Below are 22,852 nucleotides of genomic sequence, written 5' to 3'. Positions count from 1 at the left end.
ATGGCATCCATGGGAAGCCACTTACCAGTGACAAGGATCTATCTAACTGAAGCCCAATTTAACAGTTTAACTGTTCCCTGTGATCCATAATAGGGACAAAGAACTGTCAAAATGAAGCAGTCTATTCAGTAATATTTATTTTAAGTTTATTTTGTTAGTAGCAGTAACTTTGCTATTTTGGAAGCTGTCCTTTTCACTGCAATCTCAGTTTCCTAAGTGGTAAACAATAAACATACCTCAGTCTGTGAAGCCTTCTGGTCTGGCATCCTGAATGCCTTAATTTAAACTCCTTGAGGAAGTCAAGGCAACCTTTCAAGGTAGTACATCTGAGTATCAGGCATAATCCTTCTGCTGGCCAAATTAAGATTTATTTAAAAACACAGCTGTCTTGATAAAGGAAGCCATGTAGTTTTGTCAGAGTACAACATTCAGTAGCGTGTTTGAGATCTCTCATCCTGTTGTTTCAACCCTATCACCCTAGGAAAGAAAAAGAAAACAAATATGAAATAATGGAACTCAGCATCAGCAAAATAAGCACCTTCCACATGGGAAGGCTGTTCACAGAGCTGCCAAGCTATGTAGACGTAAAACCTTCCATTTTTGTGCTGGAAGCAGAGGTAAAAATACTCTCCTTACTATCTTTGCAAAAGATGAATATATTTTGAGTCTTGGGATGAATTTAGTGATTCTTTTCTTGCTTTTGATAACCAGTTTAACTACTTCTTGACCATGAGAACATGCAAATTTTATAAGATTTGTTCTTCCAAAAAGCTGTTGTTGAATTAATAGAACACTGAAGCACCTGATAGGGTGTTTTATTTTTCTTCAAGACATCACATGCTCAAATGATATCCAGAGAAATAGATTTACTAAACAGGCACAAAATAAATATCACCGGCTCCCACGTGAATTCTATACATGAATACAAACTCCAATGACATTTCATGCAGATAAGATCTTCATATCTGAGACTAATTGAATGCCACACATAGATATTGTCAGCATGCAAAGATTTTTTTTATTTACTATAACAATATCATAAATAGTATAAAAGATAATGATCTATTTCATTATTCTATGCATTGAAACAAAAAATTGCAATTACTACTTAATGAATGTTTGTTAATTTAGATATCTAATTTTCCATTAATATTATATCTTCATTATTCTACTTAAACCGTTTGAAATGTTTAATTAACAATCTAAGAGTGCATACTCCAGAAGTCAGAGTTTAAAGCCAATAACTGAAAGGCAAATACCATCAGAAGTCACAGCCATTCTCTGTTAGCCCATCAGTTACAGGTTTGGAATATTCTGATATCATCTACAGATATTTTGTTACTGAACAGCAATTTACCACAAGAAGTTTCACTTACAAATTGGAAAGCAATAATATTTTGGAGGAACTGTTATGGAAGGGGAGATTGGAAACTTCAGAAAGTTTCCAATTTTGTATAGAAATATTTTACATTGAAATATGAATATATTTATGCTGGTCAGCATTCAAATGCAACCATAGTTCAAAATCATCTGAGCTAAATCTCAGATTGAAAATCAATTTGCCTTCCATTTTCTGAAGCAAAATCAGGGCTTGATATGACCTTCATCCCATTCACAGCATTGTGATACAGATCATCACAAAAGTGTACATTCTACAGTGATGACTTTATGTTTTGTAATGCAGTGATAAATCAAATTCAAGATGATGGTATGAGTAACAATAATTGCAAATAGAAGAACATGCAAGAACATGGAAATTGAGCAAAACTGTAGAAGTTACTGTTTCCAGAAGAAAAAAAGTAAAGAAAATGTAGGTATCTAACAAAATTAAAATATGAGATAGATAATATATAATGCAAATATGTACGTACACACACATATATTCCTGCATATATATATATAATACAATACATACATAGGAACAACAAAAAATGATCCATGAAAATAATAGTCTGTCACAGCTACAGCAAAGCAGTTAAAAAATAGCATGATGTGGATTCAGTCCACAGGTGTATTGCATCTTGAAGTGAACAAACTGACTCACATCATATAATTTCAACAGTTTTCTGTATGTAAATGAACATATGAAGTATAGTCAAGGAAATGGAAAAAGTCTTCTCTAGACTAAGAAATGATAAAAATGGCAGCAAAGCAAGGCAAAACTCAAGTAGTGTAAGCAAAAGTACTAAATTGTTAAGTACTCACAAGACTACAGATGTAGCAAAAAATATTATTTTGCAATACCATAGATCAAAAAATACTATTGATGAGGAAATCATTCTTCATTTCAGATGTGTTGCATTGCCTCCTACAGTACTGACCTAAAACCAGGCCAGGACCAAATGACTGCTGTTCATCATATTGGTGTGTACGTGCAAAATGGCGTTTATTACACGTGAACTCTAGCTTATATAACCTTTGTGCTTCGTCTATGCCCCTAAGGGCACGTGCCACACATCAATCATAGAGCAGAGAGAGGGCCTACTGCGTCACATCCCGTGGGGGGGGGGGGGGGGGGGGGGAGCCTTGCAGTTGCCGACAACAAGATGCAAGTACACAGATAAAGAATTTAGAAATTGCAATTTAGACTAACATGAAAAAAAGGAAAAATAACACTATTGTTGCTGTTATCTGTAGCTACTAATTTATTGACACCAGTGTCAATTAGTATAGCTAGCTGTTTCAGACTAATACATGCTCTACAAGGGTTTTCAGAGAGCCCTTTCACCTTCTGGTATAAGAACACAGAAGTCCTATTTCTGTCATTGGGAAGCAAGGAAATGAATCAACTGAAATAGGTTAAAACTGTGATATGATACTTATAAACCCTTCACAGAGAGCACCAAACAAAAGATAAAGATAGTTCAGTGCAGGTACAGGCCTACAGGCACCAATTGATGAGGAGGCTAACTGAGTACTAGCTAGCCCTGAATTGATCTGGCAGTTCGATTTAATGATCTTTGTAGATCAGTTCCAGCTGAACTATTCTGAGTACTATATATATAAACTCCCAGAGTCTACCAAGAAGGAAGGGAAAAAAAAAGAAAAAAAAAAAAAAAAGAAAGATGTGCAATGGCATGTCAAGTTGCTTAAGTATTACTCTTAAAGAGATCATTAGGTATTTATAATCACTGAGGTTACTAAGTGCCACATACCAGAGCTCTAAGGCCCATTAATCTTATTACCAAAACTACACAGATATGTTTTATAGAAGTTACTGATGTACTGAATTCTAAGCTGAGACAACCTTGGAGAATGAAAATATGTAAACTTAACTTGATCCTCAAGACATTCAGAAACATCAGCAAAAGTAGTTACAGGTCCATTTTAAAAGCACAACCGGGAAGAATCCAAAAGAAATTATATAGTGGTGGAAACTTATGGCTGCATAGTCTCCATTTAAATGGTCAGGCAATAGTAGAGATGTTTCACAGGCCCAGCAAGAATGCTGGAATTACAAATATGAGATAAGAATACGCAGTGCCAGATGCAAAAAGACTCAAGCCCCAGGTCACTCAGAAGAAAATTACCTCAAGATTATTGGTGGATGTGTTCTGAAGTAGAAGCCTGTAGCCAGCAAATACAGAAGTGACAAACTGTCCAAAATTTATAACAGAGATCTGCAAGTAGTTGAATAACTGTTACATATGTGCAGACATCCATCTAGCAATAGAAATAGTGAAAATTTTCAGTCTAGTTTTACCAGTCTTTTAGGAAAGTAGGAATGGACCAAAACTCAATGCACCAAAACTAAGGTACACAATTTCACTACAGAACACAGTTTACCCTTATGGATGCTAGCCAAACTATAAAACACTGCTGCAGGACACATTATAACAAAAACAGTGAAATATTTCTTCAATAAACACAAATATTGTCCGATTTCAGATGCTAAAATCTGTGCTGAGAGACCATTTTCTAATCTCTGTCTTGTCACACAGCAAGTCACTACTGTCCACAGATAAGTTTGGTACTTGAAGGCAAAATACTTTTACATGGCTTTGACCAGATTATTCCAGCTTTGATTCTTTTCAATCAAAATGGAGTCAGAACCAATTTATCTTTGCCGAATGTTTTAATTGTAGCCAATTATTATTTATCACTATCTAGTTGAGATATTTTCATTGAGTCCTCTAAAATGACAAAGTGTGTATACATTCTGCCCTATTAATACAGTGGTAATAAAAAAAAAAAAAAGACAACATATGAAAGTTGAAGTCTATTCTGGCAGGCAAACAAATGCCTAACTACCATTAAAACAGACACAAGCCAGAGAATTTCCTGGGCATACACTGAATACCTGCAACTAGACTATATATATATTCTAGTTATAGTTATCAACTTTGAGTCAGACCCCAAAAAAGGGAGCTTGCCTTTTCTTCTGAAAGTTGATGGTGCTTTGACTGATTTGGGCCTGTACAGTTTGTTACAAGGCTTTCTGATGGCATGGTACCCTTAGTGACTATTTTGTAGCCACTCAATTTGTGACATGGCACTGAAATGTAATAATGCTTTGAGGATAAGTATAGAGTTGGGTGGAGGACAGACCTTCATTAAGATGCACTTGTCACTACTGAACTACTCTACTACTGACCTATAGGAACCTGGGCCTCCAGGCTTGCATAAGTTCACGTTATTTTAATCCTGGGTGAAACATCCAAATTTGAACAAAACAGTGGCCTCATGGGTGCGTTCTGCCACTTGTGTCTTGTGTCAAATGATGATACAGGACCATGATAGTGACTGGTAATGAGCTGCACAGTTGGTGTGGTATTTGATAATAGCAAAGCCCATGATTTGTGCTTAGAGCAATCAAGGTACAGTGAGATCAAGTTCTCTGTTAACACCTCCCAAAACCTCCAGCTGTTCCCTGAGTCTCAGTAATATATGCATATATATAACTGTGAGTCTTGTCAGAGAGTGTCCAGCTGGTCTTGCACAGAGCATCATCTTTCCTTTCCAGAGGGACAGATTAGTCTTTCACTTACCCTGCTCCACCTCTAGCTCTTCCTGGCACTTTCTAATCATAATGTGTTACAACATACTGCTTTATAACACAAGCACAGATGGGATTTTCCTTCAGCTAGTGACAGACCTACAAGAAGCAGATTTGTTATCTTGAAGCAAAGTAAGCAGAAACAGGCCTGAAATCAATTTGGAAAAAGGCAATACACACTCAATGTGTAAGTCTCACTGTAGAGAGGCAATGCTGTTGTCTGAATTATTTTTCCTGGTTTAGCTTCTAAAAGGTCTAAGGAAACAGCTAAGAGACTCTGTACTAAAGCAGCCCAAGAAAACTATGAAAATAAGGAATTAAGCTCAATGGAAGATTAAATACAGAGAGGCAATGTGACATATTTTAAAGAATTATCACATTAATAGGGTTGTCATCAGTACAGAGGAAAAAAAAAGGTGATGAAGAAACTTGGAAGACATGGAAAATCTCATTCTAAAGGGCATGATATAAAGAAATTATCTAGAAATCATGGTTCTCTACACTTGCTTCAAGGTCAAGTATTCCCTATCAATCTCTCAAAATACAATCATATTTAAGTCAGAGAACTGTGTTGTAATTGAAAAAAGATGCTACTTGAGAAGTATGAGTAAGGAGTATGGGAAGTGAAATCAGAAGCTTTTTGTGATTTGAATAAGAGATGCTAAACCTCAGAAGATGGAGGAAAGACAGATCCCATGCTAAATACAAAACTGGACTCCTCTTTCTAGGTCTCAGCAGTCCTTGCAACTACCATGTACACATGTTACAGATCAAGAATATGTGAGACTACATACAAAGGATAACTAGTATCTTCCTTCAGACTTTATTTGAAAAGGGCAGGCTTTTTAAGATATATAATGGATACGAAACAAAAATGACAGAAATAATAGATAGCAGAAAAAGAAAGCCACATTTCAAACTACTAAATCTCTTGTTAGGTAGAACATCTGAATAAAATTTTAACTATAATTACTGCTTCTATAAATTATAAGCTCTCAGTGATGCTATCAATTGATACTAAAGGGGATGGATAGATTTCAGCAAAGCCTTTCACTTTAAACTGCTCAGATTTGAGAAAGCAGATGAAAGTAAAGAGTTAGAGAAGTGGGAGAGGAAGGGAGATGCAAAAAAAAAAAAAAAAAAAAAGGAAAAAAGATGACAACAAAAAAATCCTGTTACACAGTAATTTTTACCATGAATTATCAGAACAGTCTGAAACAGAAATGTATATTATAAGAAATGCTTCGTTGTTGTTTTTTTTAAAAAAAAAATTAACAGCCATATATTTACACATTATTATTCTGATTTTGTTTAGTATCTGTTCCTTAGTATAAAGTATGTGGCATGTTACAAAAACAAAACTCTAAGAGCGATGAACTCCACTGCGTAACACCAAAAGAAGGCTCAAATAAAACAGCAGTTCTAGTAATTCCTTAATGGCTAGCAGTGGGCTCATTCAGGAGCACATATTCTGGTGTTAGCTTTTGGAGACTTGAATTTGAATTAGCAACTCCGTGTTAGAAGTTGCTCAAGAAATAAAGGAAGACATGATTTTGACCTACTAAATATCAATAGCTGTAACTATTTTGATAAGATTGGAGAGACTCTGATACAGAGTACTTGGAAAAAGAATAAGGGATAATATACCATCAATCACTTCAAAGATTTCCAGACTGTGTGGCAAAATGCATACCAGAGTTATATAATGAAAAAATGATTCTGAGGCTAACATGCCCTGAGGAACTGTAAAGAATTTTCATTTCACTGGCAAACAAAGGAAAATATTGTAGTGACTGTATCAATGAATAATGCTATGGGGCATTTCTTTTTAAATGATGTCAAACAAAGTATCAAACAAATATACATGTAAAAATCTTTTCAGAAATAATCCAAACTGCTCTAGTAATTACTGGTTTGTTGAAAGAACAGATACATGAATTAAGTGCAAAGTAAAGCACTACTTATGCCTCCTGACGAGGGACGAAATATGATATGCAAAAAAAACACCCTACTGATACATTTATTTCTTATGTAATTATATTCAGCATAAAAAATAAGCATCGAGTCATTTGCAGGCAGAAGAGCAAGCTCACACAGATGTCTTGGGCAACATACACTTTTTAGAATACAAAGACGAAAGCATTCAAAAAAGCAAAGAGTTGTCCAAGAAATCCCAGAATACTGTCCAAAAAAATGAGACAATATGGAAAAATGATCTGCCATATTGTCCTTAGACATTTGTGCACAATAATCAATTATAGTCCATTGTTAACCTAAAAATTTCTGTAATCAATATTCCCAAGAAACACCTTGCTGAAAACTCGGTAGCACGGAGTGACCTTAAAAAGGAGTGCATCAGCTGCTGACCAGATTAATTAATTAGTATCTAGCTCAGGACCTGTCAAGGTTTGGGTTTTTTTTTCAAATATATACACAATCCACTGGCCACATATATTTTATATTAACCTTCACTTTTCCTGTTACTTTGTAGGGGATGATATCACATAGTATTCAGCACTTTTCATCTCCAACAGTGAGGGATTTGCTGGTCAATACAGTCTGTTACAAAAGATGATGTATCAATACTGCCAGATGAAATGCTTGGCTAATCTTTAGGATATCTTTGAGACAATGTGCATTTCCTTACCAAAGGTAATATTAATGTTAATACCATAATCTATATATGTGACAGCCACACGAAATACAGATGAGATCCATCTTTTAAAAGAAACATTCTGTAGTCTAAAAACTATTGCTCTACTGCAGCAGAAATCAAATTATATGGGCTAACTAATCACTGTTAATGCTTAAAGCTCCTTACAGAAGACTAGGAACTCTCACTGCATTTCCTGTTCTGAAGTAGTACGCTATCATCCTTTTACCAGAAATCATAGCCTCAACACTCAGTACTTATATACAACCAGTTGGTGCAAAGAGGTTCTGAACAAAGTCTCAAGCAACCTGAAGAAAAGTATTTCAGCCTCTGCTCCAAAGGGGCAAGATAGTTAAAATCTGTATGTTACATAATGTTTATTCAATGATTCAGCATTTGCAAAAGGGTTAAGTGCACCTCTTCTACATCATGGAATTCTATCAGTGCTGGCACTTACCTAACCCAGCTCATCCACATTACAGAATCAGACAGAGATAAGGTGCTAAAAAACTTGTTAGTAATAGCTTGAATTCCAGAAATAATATAGTGATCAAAAGACATTTCCGTGCCAAATAGATACTCTCCTAAATTGGACAAACCCTTAGAATTCAATTATTTCTTGCATTCTTAACATTCAGTGAGGATGAAATGCAACTGCCCCGCAAGTCATTCATGTTCATCTTGAGAAATGCCCATTAGAAGTTTCTGCCTCTTGGAGTATTTACTAATAAATTATAAAACAAAATTAAATCAGGATCAATCTCCTTCCCTATGAATGAAAGAACCTTGTGGCACAAACTGAGAAGTTTCACAGCTAGTCCTTGAACTGAATAGACCAAAGCTCTGTTAGAGACACCTGATGATGATAGTAAGTTACCGATGTAAAGGCAATGGATTCAGAAATCTCTTCTGTAAATGACAGAACGTACATGTGGGTACCTCATTTATCATAACTACTGTTTTTTTTACCATATAGGAAAAAAACGTCTCTGAATTTGATGGAAGCTAAGCTATTTTAATTGTGGGGGGCAAAACATTTTAAAATACAAACATACCAGAAATGTTGAAAGCTAATGCTAACAAGCACAGATATGAAATAATAATTAGTTACAGAAAGGAAAATTTTGCCCCCAAAAGTGAAAGACAAATTAAGTGAACTTATTCAAAAGTTACATTAATCTATCATTTACTACAGGAGGGATGAAATCATACGCTATCATTTTATGCAGCTGTTATTGACAAAACAAAAGGCATTTTCTGTATGACTTAGTAAGCCAACCATCACTCTACACCAGTACCACTTCTGCTTCATCTTCAGACAAAGCTCAATGTTGCAATAATATGCAGGATCACAGAAAGCTGAGAAAAGGCCTATGACTAAAGCAGTAAAATGCAGCTTCCTGCTTATGACCAGAATTTAAAAACAACAACACCCACCAAGAAAACAATAAAAGCTACAAAGTAAATAGGGTTAGTAATCACTACTTCCAATGAATTACTTGACAGCAGGAGAAAGTGCAAGGTGACCTCTTAATTGTTTACAGTGTAATGAGTGTAGATAATAACATCAGTTACATCTCCAGATAATTTGCACTGCTTGTAAACATTGTTGCTTTCCCCACAGGGGAAGAGCTAAAGAGTAATTTTATTATACATTACAAGACACGGGAATATTAAAAAAAAAAACAAAAAAAAAACAAAAAAAACCTGAAAATGTAAAAATAAAGTTGGTTTACTTGAAAAGGAGACTTATTCTGAGGCGAACGTTGGTCCTGCAAGAATATGTTGGGAATACATGCCAGTAAAGGTTGTACTGGTTCTGTTGCTTTCTCAACCCCTCTCTAACCAGCATGTAAATTCAAGTTTATTTTGTTCATTAGCAACAGTGACAAATCACTGCTATCTATGTTATCTGTGTGGATTATATTTTTATGGTGAATTGACTAAAGATAATTGAAGTACATGCTGATCTGACACTATGGTTGAATTTGTATTGTCAAGCATTGCACGGGACTGCAAACTGTTGGTATTAACCAGTTTTGTCATATTTATCACTTACTGAAGTTAATTAATTCAGTTCTAAAATGAGCAGCTTGCAGATTTAAAGCTTTAAAAGGGTCAGACGTCTCTGTTCGCATTTAGCATTTATTTGTAAATCTCATTTTCTCTTGGGCTTTGAGACTTCCTTATAGAGCACCACTGCTGATTTTCAGACACATTGCATTATGTTGAAGACTAGACAACAATAAAATGGACCATTAGCTGCAGTTACTGCCTGATGTAACACTGTTCTTACAGACTGACACCTTGTGGAAATGCAGGTGCACTTAGAAAAAAAACATCATATATGACAATCTCGAGCTTTACGTGCTTGTGACATTAGGCACACACAGCACTCAAAGCATACAGAGGCCTCCTCCAAAATATGCTGTGCTTGTGGGACATTAATGGAAATTGATATAAGGAAGAGTGAGATGGAGCTGCTATATAGTTAATATATGTGGTATTCTCCTTCCATCATGCTGTTGCAGTATTAGAACATGCTCCTATCAATTGCAGCTCATCTAAAGTTATAAATAACAAGGCATTTCCTTTTTTTCCCTACTCTGTTAGTACAGTCTTATAGTCTCTACAGCAGGAACACATATCATGTGCTTTCTGTTAGTAAGTATAAAAATGACAAGTAGCTGCATTAAATCTTTGTCTTCACTAACTAAAAATCAATGCATGCTAAGCTTCTACACAGTATTATTTCTTAACAAGCAGCTTTCAATACAGAAAGCTGTGGTTACTAAACGGAAACAAAATATTTATTTGTAAAACCATTTAAAGAAAATAAAAATGTAACACCAAAATTATTTATGCATTTCCATAGAGACTAGTCATTAAAATGTTGTTTTGGAGTTTATATGTAACACTGATGAGCATTAGGGAAGAACGCCCACATAAAAAAAAAACAACCCTGTGCTTGTTAATTCTTTCCACATGCAGGGCTATTTTATGTTGTATGAGGAAAGAGATTAAATTCAGCTTAGTTTTACATTAGCATGGGCATAGATACTAGAAGCAATTAGCAAGAAGGCGCAGAGACTTCCTAGGTAACACAAAGGTTTCTTGCTTCAGAGATTAAGATTCTGTTCTCGCTTTCACTTATGCCTTTTGAGATGCTGAAACTCAATTACTAACCTTTCAAACTTTTCACACAATTTAGTTTTTTCAAAAGTTACATGCTCATTATCAGTACAGAAAATGTGTAACTTAAAACAGTTTTTTATTCTCAGGACTCCTTCACCTTTACGTTCAAATTTTGATTCTGTTAATTTTAATGTATTCTTCTTTTGGCATTAACTTTAATGACACTTTAACTAGAGGATTATTATATTTCCTCCCTTTTGCTGCCTTCAGCTTTCACAAGTCCTCCTGAAACAATTAGTTTACCAAAGCATGGCACTTACCTGGAGGGGTAGAAATCTGTTTCGGATATCTAAGATAGCCCTTGCCCTAACATTTGTAAATCTTATCGTTACAGAGACATTACTTTTCTCTACTCCTGCTCAATACTAATTACATTTTAAATCCTACTGTAAATGTGAGTTCAATCTTGCTTTAAGACAGAAAGTGTTTTAATACTCAAAATTTTGGAAATTTTTCAGGAGGGCTTATGAATAATGTGCTTTTCAAGGACAAGCGGAAAAAAAATTTTAGGACCTCAGAAACATCTGAAAGCAGTTCAAGATCCATTCTGTCTCCACCTCCTATGACAAGAGACTGAGGGAGCTGAACTGTTCTGTCTGAAGGAGGCTCAAGGGGATCTTATCAGTGTTTGTGAATACCTGAAGGGAGGATACAAATAATACAGAGATAGTCTTTTGTCAGTAGTGTCCAGCACCAAAATAAGAGGCAATGGGCACAAACCAGCACACAGAAGCTCCCTCTGAACACCAGGCTGCACTTCTAGTCTGTGATGGTGACAGAACACTGGCACAGACTGGCCAGAGACTGTGGAATCTCCTACTTGAAGATATCAGAAGCCACTTGGACATGGTGCTGGGCACCCTGCTCTGGGAGTCCTTGCTTGGGCAGGAACAGAGGAACACAAAGGTCCCTGCAAACCTCAGCCAGCCCTGAATTTTATGATTCCCTATCAGTGAAGGAATTATAGGGGTGGGGGGAAGGATCTTGCACACTGCTTATTTTCAGAACATCCTTCCTGCATATATGCAGAATAAATTCAATAAATTCATACCGTTTTCCAGGTATGGTTATTTAAACTGAGGCTTACAGGTGCTGATGAAGTCTGGACCTGTTTCTCAAAACTAAAAATATTTTGCCAGAATGCAGTTTTTAACATTGCAGGAAATTCTGCTATTTTAATGTAAACAAGCTTAACTTTAGTTAAAGGATGAGTAATGAAAGGTTAAATTGAAAGCAAATGATATTCCAACTCAAAAAAAGGTAATATTTTAGTTGACTAATCTATTCTGTGAACAAGTAAAACTACATCCAGAAGTACAGCTGTAAGAGCTGATGTCTCCTTTTTCAAAGCAAGTATGCTTTACACAGTAGGAGGCAGAGGTTTCCATGTTTTTTAATAGTTTAGTTTGCTAATTTAGATATCAGCTTATTATTCAGATATTTCGTGTTTCAATTGTGCTATATTTAGCTATCAATCCTTAAAGGAATGGAAATTTGCTATAGTGCATTCTAACAACTATGTTAGTAATTATGTTTAACAAGTAGTTTTGCAGATGTGTTTATGACTGTGTGGCTACACTAAGAAAATTAGAAATACTTTCTGCTTTACACAATATCAATTATTGATCCAAAATGGGAAGAAAAACGTTAGAAGTCGGAAAAAAATCCATACAGTGAAATGAAGGGCACTCTTTCTCATGATATCTCCTGAGATTCATTGTTTTGATTCTTTTATTCTATTTTGCACTAGGAATTTGTCAAAGTAATGTGTTTTCAAATGACGCAGCTTACAACTAGAAGGCAAGTCTGATGAAATACAGGGTTAGCTCATGCTTAATTTTGATGCTCATGGGAAATATTTCTCAGGAAAAAGAAATTATATCCTAGCCTCTTTTTCCATGATCAGTTGTTCATCTTCCAAAGTTGTCTCCCCACTCTCTTCCAGAGATGCTCTTCTATAAGAAGGTTTAGGAATATATTTGGAATCTGTACTCACATGCACCAGTGGACCTAACATCAAATTCCCCACAACAAATAAATTAACCTATTGGAATCACTTCTAATAGTATTTTCAAAAGTTCATTATGTAACGTGTCATCCATCTCATATTACTCTAACCTCATAATGTAAATGCCAGCATGCTGATGAATAGGTCATGTTCAATGCTTTCCTTCATCATAGGGCTGTGTGGAAAGGGCCTTACACAGTCACGCACTGCAAGGGCTTCTGCTACAGCTAAAGCAGCCAGAAGTCCAATTTGTGTACTCTATTTATAGTGCTTCCAATTACGTGCGTTGCAAGCTGATTCCAATTATCTCAAGGATCTCTGCTCAAAATGCTAACATACCAACTACACATAAGGTCAGGACAGACTTGAAATAGTAATGTCATCTTGTCTAGATACAAAACTTTAGAAGAGATGTCCAGAAACCAGTTCAGGTAATTCAAGAAACCTGATATAGTGGAAGGTGACCTTGCCTGTGTTACAGAGGTTAAAACTAGGTGATCATAGGTTTCCTACCAGCTGAAACCATTCCGTATTCTATGATTCTAAGAAGTTAGAGAAGTCAAGATCATATTGAAATGTAAGCTCAATGTGATTTTTTTTCCTCCTGTTTTCTCCAATTAATTTCACCGCAGGATGGCCGCATTGCTCTGCTTACTGTAGCCTCCACTGCTACCAGTCCTACAGTCTTTCAGATGATGCTTTTAACATCATTTACCATTCTGTTTTGCAAATGTCCTTTTATAGACTAACGTGAAAGGTTTTTGACATAATCATTACAATCCAGACTGAGTTTTAATAAGAGATAATCTGGGAACAAAAACAGTTTCAAATGATGGTAGTAAGATGCCGAAAACAAATCCTTCTTTTATACAGTTCATATATTGTATACTATTGTAACTATTACCAGCAACTAAATGAACTAGCAACTGTATGAAGTGTGCAAAGTTTTATTATTTCACCTAATATGATACCCACTGATTGAAGTAGGAGCGTAGAATCTCACTGTTTGGTAACTGAAGATTTAGTTTTCTGCATCCAAAATGCATTCATACTGGTTTTGAGAAGTCTTTCAGTACAAAGTCCTATTGTTGTTGTCATTTTACCTCTTCCAGAAAGAAAAGTTAAATTTTGCTTTGAAAAGCTTGGAATAGAAAGGAAAGAAAGCAGAGAAAAGATACTCCATTTCACACTCTGAAATAACAAAAATAATTTAGTTCATATTTAACTATGAAAGTGTACTTCTAAACATTACAAACACTTGTTCAAACAGAGGATTCCTTTCATAGCAATGCAGTGGAAAAAAGTTTACTTAAGTTTTGCATCTTAAGGAAGAATCACAGTGTTTTCTTAAGGAAGCACTTTTTGATGGCATAATTTTTCATACTGTTTCATTATTTCAGCTAGACTTGCTCACGCTGTACAAAAGACTCATCAGCGTCTGATAATCTTTCTATTTTTGTGGAAACAGGCCAAGATGTGCAATAACAGCTAGTAACTCTGTGGTAATGAAGTAATCATTTCCTGGAAATTTAGGAGTTGAAAAATACTTTAAAATAATTATCTAAAAAGCAATACATCAATGTAGAAACCACAGTTAATTTTCTTACTCCTTTGTTACCTCTTCATGGAGACACAAAAACTCAACATAAGAATTGGACATATGTGAACTGTAGACATGACACACTACATAGTTAGGACAACAGCATTAGCAAGAAAAAAGGGAAAACCTCTTCTCAGTCAGAGAAACCTAATGAGAAAGATGGAACAGAAACCAAGTCCCTGGTATTCCTGACTTTTCCTCCTCCTTCCCCCCATCTTATTGTGGTTGGATTTGTTGATTTAGAAATCAGTATTGCAGAACAAGCTGAAGCTAACAAACTCAGAAACATTTTGTTCAAACTCTGTACCTTACTCTGACACGTCTTCCTTTTATTGTATTACTGTCTAGGCATTTACCAAAAAGAGCATTGAAATGTATACTAACAATTTTAACTGACTTACAGGGCTCATGATTACTTTTCCTTTTTTTGAAAACTGACATATGTTTGATAACTACATGGCAGTCATTTATTAATGTTTTGGTCAACATTTCTCCACATTTAATTCCAGGAAATCCTTCTATTCAATCACAGTCTCCAGAGGTGGATGAGCTGAGTGTGTGTAGAGCTTGCTGACCCTACCAAGGTTTTGCTTACCCTGCAAACAGATGATCTTAGAGAAAATTATTCTAAGAATACTAAAAATATCACTCATCCTGTGTTGTTTTTTTTTTTTTTTTTTTAGCTTAACCAGTGATTTGATGTTTTCCTCTCTCTATTTTGGTCTTTTTCATTCCCACTCTGTATATACATTAATGCACAACAAACGCTGCCCACATTTGGAACATTCCCTCATCAGGTCTTGTCTAACCATTCTATTCAATGTATGCAAACACCTGTACTTTACTCCAGGAACCATATTTGACTTTACTCTGTCCATGCACTCAGATGAGTACCTACATAGCATGCCTTCTATACCACCATTATCTCCCTAGATATCTACATTGAGGAAGGGTAAAAGGCTGGCAGGACATAAAAAGCAAATCCTTACACACTCAGTAGATTTTCAGACTAGCTGATGTTGTAATCTTTCTCACCAGTATCAGCCTTAAACTCAGATGAAAGAAAACTGATGGATCATTTCAGATGTTTCTGCTTGTAAAACTCATGGTAACGAACACTAAAAATGAAGGAATAATTTATCTACACACATACCCAGTAAACATATATTTAAAGCCATAAGCTCTGGGCTCTATCATCAGAGAACTTTGAGACAAAATAAAATCTAAATTTTTTCACCTTAATTTTAAAAAGAACAGCGTTTTATGAACATCAAGCAAAGAAAAGGTTACACTGTTTTATATTGTCTGATTTTGTCTTCATCCATTTGCACTTTCAGTGCTAGCAAGGAACAGAAAATAATGTGTTAAACAGGACCAGAAAAAAAAAAGTTGTAAGTTTCCCACTACCTGTGGCATATTTTTTTCCATCACAGTGGATCCCCATTGCTACCACACTTCAGGAAAACATTGATTTAGAATCACAGAGGGATTGACGGGAACATGGAGCACAGGGAGATACGATTCCATTTAAAAGCAGACACCTTTTCAGAAGCGTCTGAAAAACAAAAAGCAAATTGCCTAACACTGTACTGTATCCCACTCTGGTTTTCCTGTGATTCCTTACAGGTGTTCAGAAAACACTAGCGCTTTGTTTTGTAAAAACTTTAAGTATCTTGGAAATACAAATATCTCCTATCTGTTGTTGGGTTATAGCCAGTTAAGAAATGTTTCAGCAGGCTTAAATATTTGATGTAGAGATGTCCTGAGAGGGATTATAAAAAATAAGAATGATGCTCAATTGAGGGATGTATAGTCAGTGACTATAAAGACATTATAATTATGAAAAAAACAAGAGAGTTTGTCAAAGCAGACTATAACAACAAAAACAGAATAGGTAGAAAGCTTACCCGTATCCTAGGCTCACTGCAAAACTCCAGAGGAAGGATCCCCAGAAGAGATCCTTCCCCTCTGGTAGCCAGCTCTTAAATTGGTCTAGGAGAGGTGGAGCCTGGCTCCACCCCTTCCAGCATCACAGGTGAATTGCCTTCACCTGTGCTCCCATGGCTGACTCACTGCTTGCCTCAGGTGATCAATCAGAGGTTCAGGCCGTGACTCAGCAGTTCCCATAGAAAGGTAAACAAAGATAATCTTCAAAGATTGAAATTTGAAAATTTCATTTTCATTAAAATGCTTTGGATAATGGAGTGGAAGAACCTAGTCAAAAGAATTCATGTGCCATACAGCGATTGGTATGGGGTGTTCTTGAATAAGACCTACCCATTGCAACTTCTTCCTATATCCTTATTGAGACACTCCACAAAAATAGCTTATGTTAAGCAGTTTTTAAAGATGGAACAAAATGCAGGTTTATTAATATCTAAAAATGATCACTATATAATCAGCAATGTATTATCTACCTCAGAGTAGCAGGATTCATATCCCAAAACTAACAGAAGTATAAATGTAATTATGTCCTAAAATATTTAGATTGATTAGATGTCTGGTTATGATTTAATATGGCTCAAATCTGCTCAGAGATCCCTTTCTAAAATCTTCACCTTAGTGCAAGACATGAAGCCATTGTAAAATCACTGCCAGTGAGAACCCTGTTCAGCTGGTGTGCTCCTGATACCTTGGTACAATTTAACCTACAGTGCATGTATTATAAGGGATACATTTGAAACAATGAAGTAAAATCTACACAGTGTTGACACCTAGTTCTGCAGAAATATATGCACATTTGATTTCAAACAATTACAGAAGATGTTTGCACAGATTGAAGAATTTTCCTAATCCTGCAGTATTCCATCATAGATGAAAAATAACAGGAATAGAAGAGAACAGGCTCTGAATGAAAGAAAAACAAAAAAGCTGCAAGTCAAAATGGCTTTGTGAGCCCAAGGCGCCCGTAAGATTTAGGTGGTAACTATGTACTTCAATCTGAATCTCAAACCCAGTCACACTCTGCTTTTCATGCTTTGCATTAGAGTTGTCGGTTTTCCTCTGAAGATGACGAAAGTAGCCCATATCTAAACATGTGGGACAATTTAATGCCTGGATCAGTTCCAGGATCCAGAAGACACAGATTTCAGCTAAAACACATGAGGATCCCAGTGTGATAGATATTCCCAAACTATTCATAAAACGCACTTGGAAATTCAGGGCCCCTCTAAATGCAGTAGCAAAGTGGCTTTCTCTTCAAAGAGAGGACCTGAAAAGGAGCTTCTGCCCATGCTCTATTCATTACATTCTATAAGCTAGGATAATCGCAGTTTCACCTTCTATTCAGAACCACCCTAATCATCTCCTCAGCTTCTTTTTGTATTTAAATAAATAATTCTTCTCCATTAAAACGAAGAATGATGCTCAGAAGAGGGATTAAAGACCAGAAGATTTTTCTCCCAGGAAAAGGCAGTAAGAAGCAAGACACTCACATACAAAACAATTAACAATCTTAATTTCTTCCAAAGATTCCCAATTTAGTGATTTTCTTCTGCATGCTCTCAATGAATGCAATGAAAAAAAGTGTTCTGTCCCCTTCAGCGTTCTTTAGTCTCTGATCATGTTCCCATTACAGGAGGTAAAGTTGTACCTAAAAGCCTCTAAGCAAGGAAAACTATTGACCAAAATCTTGTTGTTTTTGTTTTTTTTTTTCAGAGCAAGTCCTCAAAGTAGTAATCTACATTACAAAAGATGGGACCATCACCTGTGATTCTGGCCATACCTTGCTCAGCTGCTTTTTTAAGTAAAAGCTCTGAGTTCCACACTTCAGCAGAGTAAATATATATATATTTTTAAAACCCAGAGTAGATTATCTCTGGGATTCAGGGACTGAAACGTTCAAGATGTGTATGTCTGCTCTCAGCAGTTCCCTTTCTAGTATTTCCACCACTATGTCAGTTTTAGACAGTTGTCTACTGATTTTTGGAAGCCAGTTTCTCAATGTGTTTGAATCTCATTTTGACACATTTCCTTCTCAGAAATGCTTCATAATTATACATGCAGCTAATTCATTCTTCCAAATTCACCAAGAGAAACGGACTTGAAAAAGGTCAGGTAACAGACAGAACTGACCTGGTCCATCACAGATTCCAAAAAAGCTTCTTAAAACAGAGGTAGAATTACCAAATGATTGTGGAGAATCTCAAAGTCCTCAAGATTGACTATTCACTCTCCATAACCTCACTTCCCTCATTGAATGAGCTTCTTATAGCCAAAAGCCTTTTCACAAACAACAGTAGCTTTGTTAAGTCCAATAAACTTTCCTTTCTTATCTGAAAACCTTTGTGATTTGGAGGTATTTGTTTCACCTCAACTTGAAAATCTTCCTAGTACCAACTGTAATGGCACAGTCTTGTAAAACCAGTAAAACAATTAGAAATTTGAGGACATATGTATATCACTTTGAGGTTGTTTTTCATTTTTAGGATAAGATCTGGAGTCAAGGTGCTAACATGTCTCCAATCAGCAGCAGTATCAGTTTGATTCTGCTGCTGATTTATACACAGGAAACGGCTTTATAGCGCAGCAGCACATCACTGATAGGATAATTAGGTACTGTGTCTGGGGCACTCACACTAGATTTTCCTCTAATATATCAGAAGACGAACATCTTAAATAAAACATTTCAGAAGCCATCTACATGTCTTAACATCCGGAATAGTAAACTGTCTTTCTACCTGCACGTAATCTGCAACTCCCCAGTGCCTGCAGGAAATCCACAAGAAAAACCTCACTTACGCACATATTCACCACAGCAAAATCATGCGATCAGCAAAGTGAAGACAGCAGCCATGGCTGCTGCTGCTGGAATACACTTGAAATAAAGAAAGCCAAACCTACACACTCCTCAGCATTACTTATACATAAAATACAATAAATATGTCTATATATGTCCTTTATGTAAATAAAATAAATACACACAAACTCGCCATTAGAGTATGTAAACATACAAAAAGAGAATACCGCCTATTTTTATGTGACTTTTTTAAAACATAAAATGTGTACACGTGTACTTTGAGGACACACACATAATGGCATCATTGTGTTATTACAGAGCTCTGCGTCAGTAGAAATCTGTGCTGGTTTCAACTTGTCTGCTTTGTACTTGTCTGAAATTGATGTCTGACCTTCCTGGTTTGCAGCCTACAAGTTTATATCCAGAACTGCAAATTTTGTGAAAGCTATTTGGTGATCGCTTTTAAGAAAACCAGCAAGGCCTTGTACAAATTTATTGTGCATCTCATTAAGAGATACTATCAGATGTGTATTTTTAGCTTTTCTGTGTTAATTTATGGTTAATTTGTTGAGAGCTATTGTGCAATACTTACATCTTTATAATGTAAAAATACATACACCAGGGTTTTATAAAAAAGAGCTTTACAACAAGTGTATATGTATATGTAAACTCAAAAAACTTGTATCAGTCTTTAGTTAGGAAGATAGATGCATCAAAATATCCAGGAGTGGTGAAGTGCTGATGTACAAACGCAAACTAAATAAAAATTTCTTCTGTCTTGGTCAGCAGCCTTGGCTGCTTCACAATAAGCAGGATTTGGTTCACCTCAGCAAGGAGCAAACTCTGTACTCATTTATTTGTCAGATGGCTGCTTTTGGCTGTATGCTGGGTGGGACAACATGCATTTGTTTTGGTCACTCCTCCTAAGAATTCAGGCTTATTCCAGTAAGTTAGTGGGCATGGTGGTGATGGGTTGACAATTGGCCTACATGATCTTAAAGGTCTTTTCCAACTTCAGTGATTCTATCATTCTAATAAATTACACTATTTTCCCCCTGCCATCATTTCTGTGCACTATGGCATTCCTAGCTTCAGCCAGAAACACAGAAACAGTGCTAAGGGAAAAGCTCTTCCTCTGCTACTGTACTTCTGCTCTGATGAGAAACAGGAAATACCAGCACTCTCATGAGAGTGCCTGTTTTCTAAAGACCTCCAGCTCAAATTGGGATGATTACACAAACCATCTAAGCCTGAAAATCTTTTGAAATTGGCCTATTTCTAAGTGGGACATAAAAAGCATAGCAGAATGCTATAGCTTCATCTCTTTAAGACACTCATAAATATGAGGTGAAGCAGCACTGTTTGTCTGACATCTCTACAACAAGAATTAACTCTTGATAAATATTGAATTGGAAACCTTGCCAACTCTGTGCACAGATCTCTACATTTAAAGCCTCCTTTAACAAACAGATAAAAGTAAACATTTTCAGACAGGGGCTTCTGTCTCTGTGATAGCTTATAAGGGCTGTATTTTTACAGGTTGCACAGTCACCTTTCCGATAAGCAGAATCCGTCAGGATTTAACAATGAATATGCAGAACCTCAACCACTCAAGTCCTTGATAAAAGGGTCCTAAGAGTCAAAACCAAAAAGTCAGTACATAAGTAGAAGTAAGTAGTACCCAGAGTAATGCTGACAACAGCCAAGAACCGATGCTTCAAGAAAGAGTACAAAAATCAGGACACACAGCATGTGCCTAGAAAAGGTTTTAGCAATCTGGTTAAGTGACTTTCTTAGACAAAAGGCATATTTCTGCCATCATGTTTACTGGCAATATGAATCAATCTTTTTTTATTTATTTTGAAAACAATCATATTTTTGGCCTCAAGATCTTACAGCAATGAATCCCAGCAGTTTAACTATGCATTCTGTAGAAAAGTACATTCTTTTCTTTCTTTTAAGCTGCTTTTAGAGTTCCTGTGCTACAAAATGCATGATTATTCCTTACTCATTTTCTCCATGATTTCATTATGCTTTTTCCTTTCTTTGGCCTTTTTTCAAACCAAACAAGTTTCTCCTAATCTATTAACTCCCTGTGTGTTGCATTCCTAATCAGATTTTTGTACTTCTTTGTATACTGATGTTTACTTACTGGAATTAGACAACCAGAACTTCATTTAATGTTCAAGATGTGGACATATCCTGGATTATTTAGTGATGCATGACACTGTTTATTTTTCTCTCTTCCTTTCCTCATTCTTTTCACATTTTTTTGGCTGATAATATGTCAGCTGATGTTTTCAGAAGCCTACTCAGAGAGTCCAAGCTATCCTTCCTTATATGTGACAGCTCATTCTAAGTCCATTGCTTCATAGACCTAATTATAGGGACTTCTCCCCCCCCATACATTATCAATATTAAGACAAAAACACTGTCTTTTATCCAGCTAATAAGAGCTAGAAAATCCATTAGCAGCTATCCCTAGTTTTTGCCATGCTGAACAGTTTTTGATTATTAGAAAATCTTTTCATAGCCTTCTCCCATCACTTCTTTTACACCTCCCTGTGAATAGCTGAACACCACATTTTCCAGTACATACCCTCATGAGACACCAATGGAAACCTCCTACTACTTTGACAACTTGGCCATCTTTTAACCAGTAATTTATCCTTTACAGTATTTTTTTCTTTTCTCTTGCAGAAATTTGGTCACTTCAGGAACCACTGTGAAGGGCTTTGTGAAAAATTTTTTGAAATCCCAGTATGCTTTATTCACTACACCACCCTTATCCACATGCTATTGACTCTAAGAACTGCAATACATAAAATTGGCTTTCCTTCACAAAATCCACGTTAATATTTCACCCATGCATTTACGTTTTTGGTTACCAGTTCCATTTATTGTCATTTTTGGAAAGATTTGCCTGGAAATAGAGTAAGATTTATTGTTCATAGATTGCCAGAGCATCCAAGGACTTCTAAAGCTCAATATCATATTTAACACTTTCATTTCCTCAGTTACAGTGAAAAAGGGGCATGTGACACGTATTTCTTAGCCCACTGTTTTTGTACCTGAGTTCTTTCAAAACTCCAGGATGACTCTGGCAATCTGATTCTTCATATTCATTATTTGAGTAAACATTTTAATTTCTATAAAAATACAGTGAGAGACAGGCATAATGGAATGGAGCATATATCCAACAGGTTCCTTGTGTAAGCCTATAGATACCTGTAGTATTCTCCCTGATTGCAGCGATAGCAGAGCTGGGACTCCTTAGGGGCAACTCACTAAAACCCAGTACTAAGACTGTAACATACATACACAAAATCTCTCAGAAAAACAGCAAGGCTAGTTCTTAAGAGTATTGCATATCTTCAAGAAAAAGACAAACCTGAGCTTGATTCACTGACTAAAGAAGCCAACACAGACTGTGTTCAACTGCAGGGGAGGGGCAAGTGTCTGTTAAAGCCTCCATCCTGCCTACATCTCTCCACAAGCAAAAGAACAGTTGAAGATGTGCAGCAACAGCAGATGGATAAAGGTTTAAAGAAGTATCAAGCTTCAGCTGGGAAAGTTCCTGAACAATCTGCTACAAATTCGGAGCTGAAGATTACAATGAAATACAAAATTATATCTGTTCCTAAATTACTAAATCTCACCTA

General features: G+C 36.0%; 1 protein-coding gene across 3 annotated transcripts in view; it reads right to left on the bottom strand.

Annotated features, from left to right (window-relative positions):
* LOC125689885 (uncharacterized) overlaps positions 1-16,402 on the bottom strand; it is a 59,382-nt gene extending 42,980 nt beyond the window's left edge. For all 3 annotated transcript variants that reach the window (XR_007375445.1, XR_007375446.1, XM_048937613.1), the window contains exons 1-3: positions 16,360-16,402; positions 15,860-16,007; positions 237-477 (exon numbers count right to left, since the gene is read on the bottom strand). Coding sequence is in view for 1 of the 3 variants with exons in the window: in XM_048937613.1 (XP_048793570.1) it covers positions 237-266 (30 nt within the window). In the remaining 2 variants the exon portion in view is untranslated. The remainder of the gene's footprint in view (positions 1-236; positions 478-15,859; positions 16,008-16,359) is intronic.
* Positions 16,403-22,852: the final 6,450 nt, after the last annotated feature.

Source organism: Lagopus muta, chromosome 2 (assembly GCF_023343835.1).
Source record: "Lagopus muta isolate bLagMut1 chromosome 2, bLagMut1 primary, whole genome shotgun sequence".
NCBI classification, from domain to species: Eukaryota; Metazoa; Chordata; class Aves; order Galliformes; family Phasianidae; genus Lagopus; species Lagopus muta.
This window is presented reverse-complemented; position numbering and strand designations above follow the sequence as displayed.